This window comes from Triturus cristatus, chromosome 2_1 (genome assembly GCF_964204655.1).
Source record: "Triturus cristatus chromosome 2_1, aTriCri1.1, whole genome shotgun sequence".
In the NCBI taxonomy this organism is placed as follows: domain Eukaryota; kingdom Metazoa; phylum Chordata; class Amphibia; order Caudata; family Salamandridae; genus Triturus; species Triturus cristatus.
In genome coordinates, this window is record NC_140581.1 from 442366519 (window position 1) to 442383808 (window position 17290).

General features: G+C 47.9%; 1 protein-coding gene across 1 annotated transcript in view; it reads right to left on the reverse strand.

Annotated features, from left to right (window-relative positions):
* Positions 1-17290, reverse strand: part of TENT2 (terminal nucleotidyltransferase 2) — a 693839-nt gene that overhangs the window by 552330 nt on the left and 124219 nt on the right. The window contains exon 4 of the mRNA XM_085632248.1: positions 2256-2370. Coding sequence (XP_085488374.1) covers positions 2256-2370 — 115 coding nt within the window. The remainder of the gene's footprint in view (positions 1-2255; positions 2371-17290) is intronic.

Below are 17290 nucleotides of genomic sequence, written 5' to 3' on the forward strand. Positions count from 1 at the left end.
CCGCTCAGAACTTATTAGACTAGTCTGGGGCGGTAAGTCACCCCGGCTCCAGTGGGAAATCCTGATCAGGCCCTTTGAGCAGGGTGGTTTTGGCATTCCCAACTTTGAGCTATACTATCAGGCAGCCCAGGCGCACTATGCTTACTATTGGATGCGGCAGCCTCGATATATGCCCCAACTAGCGGCTGAACATTGGTTGGCCCACCCCATTCCCATAGAAGGCGCGCTGTACATACCGGCGACAGGCAGAGATAAGACGCCCACGACACTGATCAGTAAGGTGACTGCGTGGACCAAGCTGGCTGCCACTCTAGAGCTGGATATGGTGTACACGCCACTCCTGCCTCTTGTTTACCACCCAAACATGCCCCTGCTGCAGGAGGCGGGTTTCCGAAAATTGCTTCAAGCTATCCACGTGAAGACGTGGGGCGACCTGTACCACAACGGCACGTTCCGGTCCATGGAGCACATGTATGCCACCATCCAGCCTACTCCCCTCGATGTTTTCTTCTACCTACGCCTCCGGCAGGGGCTGAGAGCCCTCATGCCCTGCTTCCCCCAGGAGCCCCCGCATTTGGCCCCGCTGCATCGTATACTGAGCGATGACACTCCGGCTAAGCTTGTCTCCAAAATATACCGATCGGTCCACTCCTCCACGCAGGCGCCACAGTTGGCAGCCAGGGAGAAGTGGGACCGAGAGTTAAATGCTCCGTTGACGGATAAACAGTGGCAATTCTGCCTGATGCAGACGGACCGCGTCTCCTCCAGTAGCCGCCTCAGGATAATCCATTACAAATACCTTCATAGGCTCTACTTCACGCCCACCAGACTTCACAGATATCGGCTTCGCGACAATGATAATTGCGACAGATGCCGGGCTCCGGGTGCGGACTTCCTTCACCTGGCGTGGACGTGTGATGCAGTTCACCGCTATTGGTGCCGGGTGTTTGAGGCGCTCTCAAAGATGATAGATACAATATTGTTGCCCTCCCCTCTCCTGGCCCTGTTGGGTTATGTAGAGCCTATACAGGCGACGCACCGTAAATTCATCGCGCTGGCCTTTCTGCTTGCGAAAAGGAGAGTGGCGTGTCGCTGCGGCAGAGGCAGGGCCCCAAAATTCAAGGACTGGATGCGAGATCTTGTTTACTGTCAAGATCAGATCCGAACGTACTCTGAGCTCATGCCGCCCACGTCGCGGCCCGCTGATATATGGGCCCCATTACAATGTTATCTCCTTGCTGGGACGACGGCCCCGGATGGCAGTCAGGATGCTGAATGAGCTCGTACTGTGAATTGCAACGCCTGAGGGTAATTGCCCGAGCATGCTTCCGAGATTTGCTGGTATTGTTTGCGCTTAAGGAGTGGGTCTCCTCCCTGGCTTGCGGGAGGGTGTGTTGATGTGAAAATGGTGGTGTGGTGTGGGTATTTCCCCCCCCCCCCCTCAAAGGGTCCATACCCCTTGCAGTGTTCTCTTGGATTCCGTACTTCAGATAATGTTTTACACTGGGTTTGTATTACTGTCCACATCACCCCTGCACAGAATGTGTTTTCGTTACATCCTTCCGGCCTTCTGTGTATCGCCCGCATCGAGATGGGTGCGCACTAGCGTTCCTTGTAACACAGCTGTATGTTTACTTTGTTTTAAAATGTCAAAATAAAATTTAAAAAAAAAAAAAAAAAAAAAAAAAGGTTTTCCACTCTTCCCTTGCCTTAACTCCTAGTCAAGTGAGTTGCCCATTAGTGCTAAATTTACTGGGCAGTCTGTAGATCAACATTTCCCATGACTCCACAATATTCAAATAACATTTATATAAGTTGGGAGGGAAGGAGAAGGGTAGCCATTACCCCTGAAGTATGCCTCTAACTGGAGGGAATAAAAAGGCAATTATATGCAAACACGGTCAACCTGTACAGTAGCTTCTATGTGATTAAGCTGGTGTGCTTCTTGCATTCATCAGCAACATTATTGTACAAGGCCTTGTCCATTTTCAATGGCTTGTTTACTGGGCTTCTCTAGCTTCGGGAGAACTCTTCTAGGGCATTATAATGTCATTTATAGAGTGACATCTTGAGATAGACACAATATAGAACGTACAAGCCAAACTCAATCCTAACAGTCTAGAACAACCTGTAAATTTAAAATTGCATAACACAACAGAGCAATAAAATAAAAAGATAAAAATCACTGAAATAACAATACTCAAATGCTCAAAGACAGAGGGTAAAGCATATTAAAATGTAAAACTTGCACATACGTGGAAATATCTGCTGAATTTCCCTCTGAAGTTCTGCTCGACAGATATCTTTCTTCTTCAGGTCGCCATCCTGCTGCTGACAAGCTTGGAACAACTCCAGTATTTGCAGACTTAGCTGTCATCCCAAAAAAAAACACATCTTAGATAGGAGCAAAAATTTAAATAATTTACTTACTGCTGTTTAACATGATTAGGTTCACTAAACGTTGGAAATTAATATCAGTAAATACACTTTGATCAAAGCTGTTAATCGGTACCTGCTTGTTTGACACATCTGAATACTTACCCTCAGAATACTTACCCAATGGTTTTCGTGACCATGGTACTTACTGATTTGGTTAAAATGCGAATCCTGGTTTTCCAATTGCATGATGAGAACACTTTTGGCAAAGATTCATAAAGTCACTAATTCTTCAATTTAGTTAAACAATTCTGCTGTTTTTATAGTTAAATTAACTATTTAAAATCGTTGCTCAAACTCTGAACTAATCTGGTTAGCCAACATGACGGTCTTGTTGGGAGCTCCGATTCAGGCAGCCCTTTGACGATCAGCACCATTTTTCTAACTATTGGCTCTACATTATCTGGCAGTTCCATTAACACGCAGAGCCAGAGTGGAAACCAAATCATCCCTGACAAAAATGTTCAAGCCAGTCCCACACAAGAGGTTGTAACTAGAATGAGGCCATGATTAGCTTTCAAAGCTACGTGTTAGGCATCCACTTAAACAATCAAGAGGGGACAGGATCTGTGAAGTATCTCCCCATCATCATATTGTTTGGGTTCCTCAGATGCAGAGCTTTCACTAACTTGGGACTTATTATCACTAGATCATCCCTGTCCCAAATTTACTGTGCCCACTAACGTGAGCGTCATTCATAAACTAAGCTCAAATGTAGACATGCAAAAGCTATGAGATGAATACAAGAAACCACCGATACTTACACCTTCATTACAGTCCTCACTGTCAGAGACTGAGGTCTTGTTTTTATTGCAATAAAATATAACACCACACAGATGCAGAGGCCTGAGAAAAACAGTATTTCTCTCTGAATATTAGTTTCAGTATATTTGGCACAAAAATGTTGCATTATCATATTATCCGTCTGTAGATTAAATAGTATGAACAGTTCAAGTTTCCAACTTGTTGCCATCTCCAATGAACAAGACTCGCATTAGAGGCCTATGGTAACTTGGGGTCAATCCAAGGTGAATATCAGTTTATGGTTCCCTGCATCCCGTACTGATCAATATCTCTTTGCTTTCAACAGAGGAGTCTTCATTGACATTCTAGGCATACCAGGCTTCTTTCTAAGAAAGGAACGTGACAGTCCATACTCCATTCTCCAGACTGGCTTCTCACATAGGTTTTGAATGGTTGGCAAATCTTGCGGAAACTGGCATTTAGGTTGTTAGTTTTTTCTTTAGCATAAAAATTCCAGACATTCAACCACCATATCCAGATAGGGGGTGGATATTACTGCTTCCAACACTGCCACAGCGAGTCCCCTAAAAGTAGAAAGGGAGAAATGGGTTCCCCCCACAGGGGTGGTAAGAAAATAGATATAAATTAAATAAAATAAAAAGATAGGTATTTGTCTGGAGATCCCAACAGTACCACGGGGGGGTCAAAAGTCAAGTGTACCCCACTTAGGTCTTTCAGAAAGCTGAAAAGCTAAACCCGATATGTGCCATTGTTTCTCTCAATGTCTCCAACACAAGTCATCCTCCAATCATGGCTATAAGTCTTACTATGGTCAGGTATCAACAGGTTCAGAGCTTGAGGTGTTCATACTGGATGCAAATTATCATTTGGAAAGCCCTCATTCTGAAACTCTGTGACCTCCCATAGAGACATATCACTATGTATAGCATTCATAAGACCAGTATTGCTATATACATACCTGATATTCCATTTCTTGTGAAAGCTTGTGAGGAAAGCATTTCCATTTGCGTTAAATCTCTACTACTGTTCTCCATGTCTCTCCCACTTCTGCCCAATGGAGTGTTTGCATTAGTCAAAGTATTCTCTAGGATTAATCAGCATATTGCTTCAAAGTGTTTCGATTTCTCAAATTTACTTCCGAGTTGAAACTGCCCTACGTACTAGGCCGATTTTACTCCAGTTATTAAAATATGGATCTGTTAGCCCTACAGTAAAATCCAGGTAATGGACTGGTGATGAAGGAAGATGGAAATGATGTCACTTTTTTCCTTCGGACTAGTCCATCCAAACAATACCGTGTGGGAAACAGGCTTCTAAATTTGGATCCATGTGATGGGGGCAGGCATGAAATAGATTAACATTAAACTTGGGAATAATCGGAGGAGCCTAGCGCGCAACCAAGATGGCCGCGTAGGTGCGAGGCTCCCGAGGACCTCCGCAACCTCCTACGTCTATCCTGATTTCATCCTGCCTCGGTTGAGGGGACAGTGTTGGTGAACCTGAGTTGAGGTGGTACCCGTTTTCCGTTTTCAAATCGGACCTCGGGTGCCGGAGTGAACACCGATTGAAGTTTGCGGCCTTCTCCTCGCCGGACCCCGGATTTGCGTTGGGGGGTGACCCAGCGACAAAGTGAACAACAACGGCGGGCCGGGCCTGGCGAGTCGCGTACCCCGCACTTTCGCTTTCGCACCGTCTCTGCAAGTGTGATCGCGGAGCCTTTTGTGTTGGTGTGGCCTCGCTGGGGGACCCTGCCTGCCTGCCGGCTGTGACCCACCCTGCCGATCTGGGGTGGCCCCCCCCGGAGCTCGTGGCCCTGATTGCCTGCCCTCTACGGCGTTGCTGGTGCGATTGTGGGACCAGTGGCGATGGCCACGAAACAAGATGGAGATCGGTCAAAGGCCAAGTCGACCCGGCGTGGCACCGTCCATCAGGCCAACAGTATGGACCGCTATACCCTCCAGAGGGGATCTCCCGGCGGACCGCACAAGTCCCCCGAGGGCCCTTCTGATGCCCTGGACTTGCCCACGGATCTGACTCTCCACGACGTCATGGGCGCCATTTCAGAGATGAAAGCCTCGGTGGGCCAGCGGTTTGATACCCTGGCACAGAAGATCGACGCGGTCCTTGTGGATGTCGGCCTGGTGAGGGCCGATCTTTCCAAGACCAACGACCGAGTTAATTCTTTGGCCCAAACCGCATCGGGCCTTACGACTGAGGTGGCGGCACTGCAAACGGAGGTGCGCCGGCTTACTCAGGCGAGTGCACTTATGGATCGACGCCTTGAGGATTCCGAGAGTCGGGCCCGGAGGAACAACATCCGCATCATCGGAGTACCCGAGGGACGGGAGGAAGCGGCGGCGGATCTATTTGTGGAAGACCTGATCGCTACCCATCTCCAGCCTCGGGGACTGAGTAGATTTTTTTGCCGTGGAGAGGGCCCACAGAGTTCCCGGGGGAAGGCCGAAGGTCGGAGCCCCTCCGCGACCTCTCATTGTCCGGATTTTTAACTTTCGGGACAGAGACGCGATCCTGCAAGCCTCCAGACTACAAGGGCCGGTCAAGCTGGAAAATATGGAGGTGAACTTTTACCCTGATTTCACCCAAGCGGTCCAGAAGCAGAGACTGAGCTTCCTGGGCGTCAAACGCCGACTTCGGGACCTGAACTTAAAATACGCCATGCTCTTCCCGGCCAAGCTGCGAGTGGAGGTGGATGGACGCACGCACTTTTTTGATCGTCCCGAAGCGGCTGGGGACTGGCTGGACACTCTGTCTGGGGATCGTGATCGGGATGGCGGGGGGGGGCCGGCGGGAGGAGATGGCCCACTGGATCGTGACTGAGGGTTCAATATTGGGCCTCACTCTGGACGAATACGATGCTATTTTCGATCAAGCGTCCGTCTTTGTACATTCCCCGCCCATGGAGGTTGTGTGGGGTCTAGGAGGGGTACTCTTTCCTCCTCTAGGGGGTCTAGCTAGTTTCTTCTATAGGGGCGACAGGCACACTGCAAGTTGGGGGGGCTGTCCGGGCTCATGCAGGGGTGCAGGGAGGGGGGAGTTTTGTTGGGATGGGTGGGTTGGGGTGGGTTGTTGTTTGTTTACACCACAAGGCAAACGTATCCTTGTGTTATCTCTACAGTGCTCTCTGGGGGACGAGTGATGACTTCTGTTTATGATGGGGGGGTAGAGGACTGAGTTTGTTGTCCTGGAATGTTAATGGACTGGGGGACAGGATAAAGCGAGGTGTGGTCCTGCAGTTCTTGAAGCGAATTTCGCCCGATATAGTTTTTCTGCAAGAGACGCACCTCATTGGCAATTCCTTTTGCGCTATGAATCGACGGGGCTACCGCCTCGTGGCCCATTCGGGCTTCACGTCTGGTTCAAGGGGTGTGGGCATTATGGTTAAAAACTCGCTCCCGTTGGCGATTGATGAGGTGCGCCATGACGATGGGGGACGTTACACGGTTTTGGTGGGCAGAATGGAGGGCAGAGTGGTCGTTTTTGTGTCAGTATATGTCCCGCCGGGGCTGCAGACGACCACCTTTGCGGACCTGGGGCGCCTCCTCCTTGGCCTTCCGGAGGGGATTCTAGTGGTGGGGGGGGGATTTTAATGCTGTAGTTTCCGGAACTGTGGATCGTCACCCCCCTAGGGATCTCCCCCGGGCCCAAGCGTGATTATCTGGCCTTTTGGATACCCTGGGGCTGGTGGATTGTTGGCGTTTAAAACATCCCACGCAGCTACAGTACACCTTCCATTCAGGGGCTCATGGTAGTCTCTCACGGCTAGATTATGTCCTGGTTCCGGCGGCACACGTTGGGAGGGTAGGGGAGGTGCGCCATTTGGCACGGGGTATTTCGGACCACTCTCCACTCTTGTTGCACTTTGATATTATTTCGAGGGGAGAGGGTGGTAGATATATGGAAATATGGATTTTTATGATCAGTTATGTCCCCTATCTTGGACCCCAACGGTTTCATGTATAAATCACAAATACATGTATGTTTCCTCCAGTTCCAGTTATGAAGACGCAAACACATGTGCGGCCACCGTCAACATGTCCTCTTTCAGATCAGCCATGAATGGGCCGGATATTCTATTCCTAAGTATGAAAGGCCACCGGCTTTATATGGTTCATTTATCCCATTTTACAGTTCAGGCGAATAGGCCCTGATTCTGCCATTAAGCCTTTTCCTGCCTTCTGCCTCTGAAAGCTCCAGTCTGAGCTCGCATCTGTACCCATGAACTTTGTCCTACTCCCTGCGCGCCTAACGGTGCCTGACTCGATCTGTCTGCTTGCCAAAAACTGTATTTCACCTTCAAGATTATCTGCTCTGCTCCGCTTCTCACCCAATGCATTCCTGTCTAGTAGTTTAAGTAAACATTCTTCCAGCTACCGAGCGAAAGGCCCGGCTTCTCTGTCTTTATGCAAGTAATTCATAGCCCTGTTACCATGGAATATTCCTACCCCCTCGCATCTAGTGTAGACACTTAGACGCTTGTACACGCACTAACAGTCAGTATAGTCAGTATAGAATAAGATTCTATCCTAAGAGACATCTCATTTCGGATAACATAGTTCTTTAAACATAGGATGTTAGATATGATTTGGGATTAGGTTGACATAACCCCAGACTTCTGTCTCCACATGTAGAGCTAAATGTCAAGTCCCCTTCACCCCCTAGTTGCACGTCAATCACACGTCATGCTGCTGCGCGCGCATCTCTGCCAAGTATTTCTGCTGACATTGCGAAATTCTTTCATGGAACCACCCTATTGTGACATCATACCTGATGACGTTCTTTAAGTTACGCCCAGTTACACCCATTTTAGTTACGCATGTATGTTCTTATCTTTGTTATCAACTGTTACGCCTCCTGCATCTGTTTCACTGTAATGCCTATTGTATAAAAATGATTACTTGTCAATAAAGTTGGTCCTTCACTTCCTGAACCTTCGTGGTGATGGAATATGGAGTCCATCAATTCGAATTGATTTTGGAATAAAGCCCGTTCCGAACCTCTAATACCACGGATTCTGCCTCTTATTTTACTGAGCTATTATTATAGATTTTCCGCATCAAATTAAGTTCCGGTAATTAAATTATTTACCACAGTGGTCCCGATTAATCGCTGGTACCTGCGTGACCCCACCATTCGCGCAGAGCTGATTAAATCCCTTAAGCGCTATTTTGACGAGAATGTGGGGTCTGTGTCATCGGCGGTCTCACTGTGGGAGGCGTTTAAGACAGTACTCCGAGGAGAGGCCCTGTCCCTTATTTCCCACTCCCGGAGGCGCGAGCGGGAGGAGGTGACCCGTGTTGAAGCTGAGATAGCAGAGTTGGAGGGGGATCTAGAATGTGGGGTGACGGATGACAAATTACATGTTCTCCAACTCAAGCAAGCGGCCTATAAGGCCCTCGTCACGGAGGCGGCCAGGGGCCTCAGTAGAGAGCAACAGGGGAGACTGTATGATGTGGGTGATAAGGCTGGTAAATTGATTGCGTGGCTGGACAAAAAGGAGAGAGCGAGTCGAGTTGTCCCGTTGATTGAGAAAACGAATGGTGTGCGTGTCACTGAACCGGAGGAAATAGTCTCCTGCTTCGCGGACTATTTCCATGGGGTGTATTCCCCGGTGTCTTCCCGCTCTGAAGAGGATTCCCATGCCCTGCTCAGAGATATCGCGCTGCCTTCCCTTTCGGAGGAGGACAGAGTGTCGTTGGACGCCGCTCCAACCTCCGAAGAAATTGCCCTCGCCATACGCTCGGTCGCTTCCGGCAAGGCCATGGGTCCTAATGGTCTTCCCATAGAGTTGTATAAACTGCGACCGGATACGCTGGCGCCGCATCTCCGTGCTATGTTCCTTGCGGCCCACTCGGTGGGTTCCCTCCCGCTACACCAGCGTCTGGCTACCATCGTGGTTATTCACAAGGAGGGGAGGCCACGGGACCGGGTCACGTCCTATCGACCCATTTCGTTACTGAATGCAGAGCCCAAAATTCTCGCCAAGGTGTTGGCCAATCGGCTGGTCGGCGTAGTGTGTGACTTGGTCCACCAGGACCAGTCCGGCTTTATTCCACATTGCAACACAGCGCTTAACCTGCGGCGTTTGCATGGGGTGCTCGCACGTGTCCCGTTCATACGGGAGCCGGCCATCTTGGCGTCTTTGGACGCCACTATGGCTTTTGACACACTTGAATGGCCATATATTTGGGCGACGCTCGCGAAATTTGGGTTCGGCCCAGGGTTTATTAGCTGGGTTAAATTGTTGTACTCTGGCCCACTTGCGCAGGTGGTTGTGAACGGTAGAGTGTCGGCTCCGTTTGAGTTGGGCAGGGGCACGCGGCAGGGTTGCCCGTTATCGCCGCTCCTTTTTGCGCTTGCCTTGGAGCCCCTGGCGGAGTGGCTGCGGTGGGAACCTTCTATTCGTGGTCTCCGCTGGACCCCTGAGTATGAGGACCGCGTATCTCTATACGCTGACGATATTCTCCTGTACCTGGCTTCCCCACGTAAATCACTGATAGTACTGGTTGATGTATTGCATTCATTTGGTCGTAACTCCGGCCTTGTCATCAACTGGGCTAAATCATGCGTGTATGTTCTCTCTGGGGAGGCTCCTATCCTTCCGCGGGGCTGTCCTATCCAGATCGCCCCGCAGGGATTTAGGTACCTGGGTGTCTTCATTACTCTGGACGCGGAGGCCCGGTATGATCGGAACTTGCTTCCCCCCCTCCAGCGTCTGAAGGAGGATGTCGTGCGTTGGAGGCGTTTGCCGCTCTCGCCGCTCGGCCGGGCGGCATTGTTTAAGATGATGTCGCTACCGCGTTTCCTGTACGCGCTGCAGAATACAATGGACCTCGTCCCGGCGCGCTACTTCCGTGAGGTGAAGAGTTTGCAACGCCGCCTGTTCTGGGACGGGAGACCGCGTATCGCCCTGGCGAAGCTGACGCTCCCGTGGTATGACGGGGGGATTGCCCTCCCGGATATCAAACGGTATTATTGGGCCTCCCAGCTGGCTGCGATTAATCACGGCCTATACGGGCCCGCCCTAAACCCGGCCTTTGAAATGGACAAGATGCTACTGCCGGGTGGTGACTATAATCGAGCGCTCTACTCCGGCTCGATCGACGCACGTCTGACGGGCCACACGCGCGTCATGGTACGAGTGTGGCACGCGGCTAATGTAGCGATGGGGTGGAAGGATCGTTTGACCCGGGCGTCACCACTATACGCATCTGAGCAGTTGGGCTCCCTGTGGACCTCGAAGGGCTTCGAGAAGTGGGACATGATAGGCATCAGCAGGGTGGGGGATCTCTGGACGAGGGGGGGGATTCAAAACGTTCGAGATGCTGCAGACGGAATTCCAGTTGCAGGACAGGGAGTACTTTCGGTATATGCAGAGCCGTCATGCACTATGCTCCGCCTTCCCGGACGTCGCCTCCATCCCGGAGTACTCCCCTCTGGAGGATAGAGTGCTGGATGGACATGTACCGGAGAACACGATCTCATTGATCTATAAAAAACTGATTAATGACCGCTCGGGATTGCTGACTAATCTTCGTGAGGCTTGGGTTGCCGATGGATTGGAGCTGGACGACGAGGACTGGGTCTCTGCGGTGGCCTCCACGAAAGAGGTGGCCATACCGGCCCGCCTTCGCTTCGTCCAGCTCAAGATACTCCATAGGGTCTACATAACGGGGCCAAGGCTATTGCGTATGGGCTATGCTGTGGACGGGTTGTGTAAGCGTGGGTGTGGTTCTTTGGGGACCTTTCTTCATATTTTGTGGGAATGCCCAGAGGTGGATCTTCATATTTTGTGGGAATGCCCAGAGGTGGAGCGATTCTGGCGTGGTGTGCATGAGGTCCTGCGGGTGGTCACGCGTGTGTCGCTGCTGCCTGAAGCGAGGAGAGGTTTGTTGAACGTGTGGGAACCAACCGACTACTCGGCGCCACAGACGTGGTGGGTGACTCTGGGATATATGGTGGCCAAGCGCGATATTGCTCAACTGTGGGGTTCCCAGAGGTCCCCGACTGTTTCGGCCTGGAAGGAAAATATGGACTGGTGCATGTTCCGGGAAAGGGTGGTGTATGTAGCGAGAGGTAAGCCTGGGACATGGGTGAAAGTATGGGGCCCCTGGAACGCCTACCGCGGGGGAATCTGTACCCCGCCGTTATTGCCTGATCCATCGCCTGCCCCGTCCCCCTAGCCGGTTTAGCTCTCCGGTACCGGGCACGAAATCCACCCAGTCCCTGTCCTGACCTTCTCCCCCCCTTGATACTCCTATGGATCGGTAGGGTCCCCCTTCTAGGGGAGCACATGCTGCTGTTTTCGATTGTGGGTTGCCTTGTGGTTTGATTTTTTTTTTTTTTGTTGTTGTTGTTATTTATGTTTAAAAGAAACCGTTGTGGGGTCCGGATGGTGTGGCCATCAACGCTGCTAACTCCTGTACGTTTCCCTTTGCCGCAGCATGCGTTCTACTGTGTGTATCATATGCTCCTCTTGTTTGCTAGCGGCCGGCCTGAAGGTTGTAGGCCCATCTTTGTATATTCTTTGAACTTTGTAATAAACGGTTTAAAAAAAAACAACAAAAAAAACTTGGGAATAATCTCTTTCTATTGACTATCGCCGTTTCGACTTCTCTACTCCAATCATTTCTAATGCTAGGTCGGAAGCTCATCTATCCCATCCCACTCTCCTTCTCACAAGAAGGCATTCTCACTAAGTTCACTTTAGCCACTGTAGGTGCTTTATCTCTCAACACAAAACCAAGCAGGTGCTTGTGTAGATCTTTTAGGAATAGTTTAGGAAATGTAAGTAGATATGTCTGGGCAAGGAAGAGAAGGCATGGAAGCAAATTGTTAATTTTACTGAACCAGGACAACTTCAGTCGATCTCATCTAAACAGGTTTTTAAAAAGGATGTCGAGCAATGATGGGAGGTAGCAGGCGTTAAGAGTATCAGAAGTACTGGGAACATAATCCCCAGACAGCGAATGGGGCTGTTGGCACATACAAAGCCTCATCTATTTATGGAGGGGAGGCACTCATGATCTGAGCCAGCCACTCCCATTCCTTGGAACTTGGAGTAGTTGCCTTTAAACCCAGAGTTCTAGAAAAAGCATCCAATTATCCAGCAAAGGCCGGTAAGGAGCTAGCTGGGCCCACTAAGAAGCATTAATGTCATCAACCAATAAAACGGCCTAGTACTTTGCACTTCTAGTTCTTAACTTATGACCTGGTAATTTATTTTTTTAATTTTTTATTATTAGGGGCTCCATAGATAGGATAAATGTTAAGAGTGATAGTGGTACCGTCTTATGCCTTTTGAGAGTTGGTTATGTTGGGACAAGCAGAAAACTTTTCTGAAGAGAAAAAATCATTTGTGCTGTTGATGGACTGTGAAAACCAGCTAGTAGAGCGTTTTAACTGCCCAGTTAGCACTTTTCTGTCATTGTTGAAACTGAACTCCCCTTTATGCTTCGACCAGGATGGGCAAGGGTCATTTTAGTGGTAAGAGCACAGCTCCAAAACAAAACATCTTATGTACACAACAAGACTAAAAAGTATTTAAGTTGTGTGGGTCCTCTGCAAAGCCGGATGGTCTCATATGCTATGTTATTCTGGTCATTTGTACGAAGGTTTGCACCACAGTTAAAGACATCTCAAAATTAGTGACAACAGTAAGAGAAAAAGAAGCCACAATTGCAGTCAAAGTAAAGTATGAAGCTGAAAGGAACAAGTGTCCACTCATTAAGCAATGCACCATTATAAACTGCTTTGACCTGATGTGGTGCCCTGCTGGTCTAGAACATAATGGAATGTCATATTAGGTTATGAATACTTGTAGGGTTTGTAGAGCGAGTGTCTGACACTGGAGAGTATCCAGGACCTGGATAAGGAGGTGCTGGCCGAGTCTGTGGTCTAGGTAAAGTCTTGTCTTTAGTTTCTTGAGGAACTCAAGGACTCAGGAGGTGGCTCTGATGTTCCAGGCATTGGGAGCGAGGTACAAGAAAGCAGGACCTACAGCTCTGCAAATGCGGGGGATGTGTGGGAGTAAGAGGTGGTCAAGCAGAGGTTTGTTGTACGGTGTTGAAATTGATACACTGTTGAGGTAAGAGGGACCTAGATTGAGCAGGGTTTTGTACATTCGTCTGAGGAACGTTTGTGGATGGTGTGACATTAGAAGTCTAAAAGGTATAAGGTGACGTTTGTGTGTGTAGAGGGAGTGTGAACCTGGCCGGTGAGACCTAAAGTCTTCTGCTCAGTAGGGCAGTGATGAAGACACAAAGTGCACTGCCGCAGTCCAGATTGCTGGTGAGAAGGACCATGGGGAAGGTTCTGCATTTGTTGATCGGAAGTCAATTGAAGATTTATTTTCAAAATCTTTAGAGTGTAGGGAGGAAAGGACAGTGTTAACTTGGCTAGTCATTGAGAGATGGTTGTCCATGACTATCCCAGGTTCTTTGCTTGATCGGCTGGGCTGGCGTTGGTCCAAGACTTGCTGACCACAAGGTAGAGCTCCATAGAGAAGTAGTCTTGACGACAAGTACCATGTCTATTTTGTCTGTGTTGAGTTTGACAGTTAATCTACATCCACCTGGTGACTTCAGACAAGCAGGAGGTGAAGCTGGTCCATGTGCTGAACGTTTCATTGGAGAGGGAAAGGATGAGCTGGGTGTCTGAAGTAGCTGGGTTTTATTTTAATTGGGGCATTCTTAGCCTGATGTTTCATTTGCATGTTGCTGTGCTTTGTTGCATGCGGGTGCCATTCATTCTGTGTACTATGTGCATCTTCTGAGTGCCATTCCAAGTTCTGTTCTCCAGTGAGCGGACATACGGTTGCCAGTTTGTCCAGTCAGTTGCAGGATGGCAGAGTTCGAGGGACGCTGGAGGATGGGCTCTGTTGATTAACCTAACATCGAATAAACTACATTGTGGATTACTTTTCTTTGGATCTGCTTTATGTATCCCCGACATTATCCACAACATATTTGGCGATTAGATCGTTTTTTCTCTTTCCTGAGCAAGGGAAGACCACCGATTGCAGTTCCTCGGCAATGCTGGATAGTTCTCGTGGAATTTGTTCATCAGCCCCGAGCAGGATTTCGGCTGCTATAAGCGGTGAAAATGTACGCCAAAAAAGACCCGGAATTTTATTTATTGGTGCCTGTAATTGTGTCCGTGCTGACACCAATCAGGAATCAGCCTCCCTGCTATTTGGCTAATCAGCACGCAGCAATCTACTGATACGTCATTCAGGCATGTGTTTCCATCGTTGTTGCCGTGCCTGCCTAGAGAAAGCACGGTACACGTCAGTACAGGTGCGCTATGCATGCCGTCATCTTGTTTGCCAGCTGTGCCGACACTGGGGTTTAGTGCCAAGTGCTCTTTGAAGCTGGGCAGATTAACGGCAATTCAGCAAACCTTCACTGAGGTTAGTACCTTACCGTATCAGAGTCTGCAACTCTGAAGCTATTCTCCTATTCTTCTTATTTATTTATCACTTGGCAGCTAACTTTGGCCATGTCTGGAGGTGGTAATGTGCAGCAACATCCACATTTTTTTTTTTTTACATTCCTGGCGAAACCAGATTAGAATGGAAAATGGTGTATGAGTTTTCAAGAACTACTTGGTAGTTATTGATGGAGTGATATATAGCTGTGCAAGAAAATTGGGGACTTTGTACAATTGTTTAAATACCCGAGGGCAAAAGATTTGACAATCTACCCGAAGTTCAAGCTCCTGGAGAGAATGCTGCTGGATGGAACGAGTGTATAGTCCGAAAAGAGACTAGTGCAACACATTTCAGAACAACCAAGAGTTGTTTTAGAATGATTTAATTTTTATTCTAGGAAACCGTCTCCTGAGGAAAACCTTTATCAGTATGTTGGTGCCGTCTGAATTTTAGCCAGCACTTATTGTTTTGAGAAGGCAAAGGACCAGCACTTGAGAGATCAGTTAGTATTGAATTGTTATTCTAATCCCAAATTGAAGGAAACAGTCAAAATTGTTAAGGGTATCGAGCGATCAGCTCTTTCAGTAAAAGTGTTCAAAGGTGTGTCTGGCGGTGTGTACAGCATTGTGGATAACAGTGTGAAGAATGTAACAGTGGTAGAGTCAATAAAATCGAATACATGTTATAGGTACGGATCGTACAGCCATATGGGTAATAGTCCAAATTGTCCTGCTCAAGGAAGAAAGTGCAATAAGTGCAAAAAGGTTGGGCATTTTATTAAAGTTTGGAAAAATACTGGTGCTGTGAAGGTCAACTGCGTTCTTGATGTTGTATAACAGTATTTACATAGGGATGAGGAGAGTGGTGATACCATATCAACTGTTGGTGCGGATCAGTCTGATGAGTGTATGCAAACTGTTTGCCATGATGCTGGCCTGATTGGCAACAAAAACAAAAAATGTATTGGTCTGTAAAGTAGGAATAGGCAAGGTGGATTTACAAATTATGGTGGATTCGTTTATTACCTGTAACTCCTGTTCTCTCGTAGGGGAATTTTCATTATAGTCATAAGAACTGAATAGTCCTGCCTACGTGTAGAGGCCCCAGAGCAGTTCTTCAATATATCTTCTTAAGTGTGGAGTTTCGCCTTTCTTCAGGAAGGCCTGCAAAGACACTCAAGAGACAGATTATGCTGCCTATATACCTAGGCTACAATGGCCAAATTCTTGATCATGAAGACAAAAAAGGGCCAGAATAAGGTAAATGAGGATAACAAGAGATGAATTGCAAACAGCATAAATATCCCTTACACACGCTTTTTTTATAATCGATATGAAGGAGAGCAGGACTGAGTAGACCCATAGGCTGTCTTTACAAGGCTCAAAAAAGAGATTGTATCTTGACGAACCCACAGACCACCAGTTTCTCATCATGCACAGCAGGTGGCAGTTGCTTCAGTTCTTTATGAAGGGGACATGTGAAAAGATGTAGATTACATAAATACCTCTGTCCATTCCACCGGGGAGGAGGGAGGGTTGTTTATGACTATAATGAAAATTCCCCTATAAGAGAACAGGAGTTACAGGTAAACTATTCCTGCTCTCGTAGATTTCCATTTACAGTTGTTAGCACTGAATAGAGTAGCAAGCCTATCCCCATATAGACAGGTTGAGGAGACAGAGTTTCAACTGGGAAGCTTAAGCAAATAGATTTCTGAGGGAAGTCTGGCCTACTTGAGCCTCTGCTCTAGCTTCAGAATCTAGGCAGTAGTACTTGGTGAATGTATGCACCGACTTCCAAGTAGCCGCTTTACAAATGTCTGGAATAAGGATATTGAGTAGTAAAGCGGCAGTAGCCGCTTTCCCTCTAGTATAGCGTGCTTTAGGTTTAGCTGAGAGCATCTGGTTAGCCTTTTGATAACACAATAAAATGCAAGACCCTATCAATCATGAAATGGATTCCTTGGAGGTGGCTAAGCCTGTACGGACCGTAATTGATAAACAATTGATCCGATCTGTAGATGTCTTGTGTCTTGTCCAGATAGAATTTCAGAACTATCCTTACATCTATGGAATGGAGAGTCTGTTCCGCTGAAGTAGAGGGATTCAGAAATAATGTTGGAAATCAGATGGTCTGGTTGACATAGAAGTCTGAAACAACTTTAGGGAGGAATTTCAGGTGAGTTTTCATAATCACTTTGACAGAATGAAATACAGTGTATTTTCCATGAGAACATTTGCTTGGATCTCACTAACCCTGCGAGCTGATGTTAGTGCTACAAGGAAAGCGGTCTTACAAAAAGGTGTTGTAGGGAAGCTTTGTGAAAAGGCACAAAAGAAAACTGCATAAGCCATGAAAGCACTATATTGAGTTCCCAGGTAGGCGAGGGATGCCTAATGGGAGAAAAACCTTCTTAAGCTCTTCTAAGAAATCCTTTATTACAGGTACTAAAAAAAAAAAAAAAAAAAAAGGAGGTTTGTGATGATCATTGTCTGTAAGCAGTAAGGGCTTTATATACGAGAATTGCAAGCCAGATTTAGCCAAGTGTAGAAGGTATGGAAGAATAACATCTTTTTGGCAGGCAGTAGTATCCATGTTCTTGGAGGAACGCCAACAGCGAAATCTCTTCCATTTGAAGGC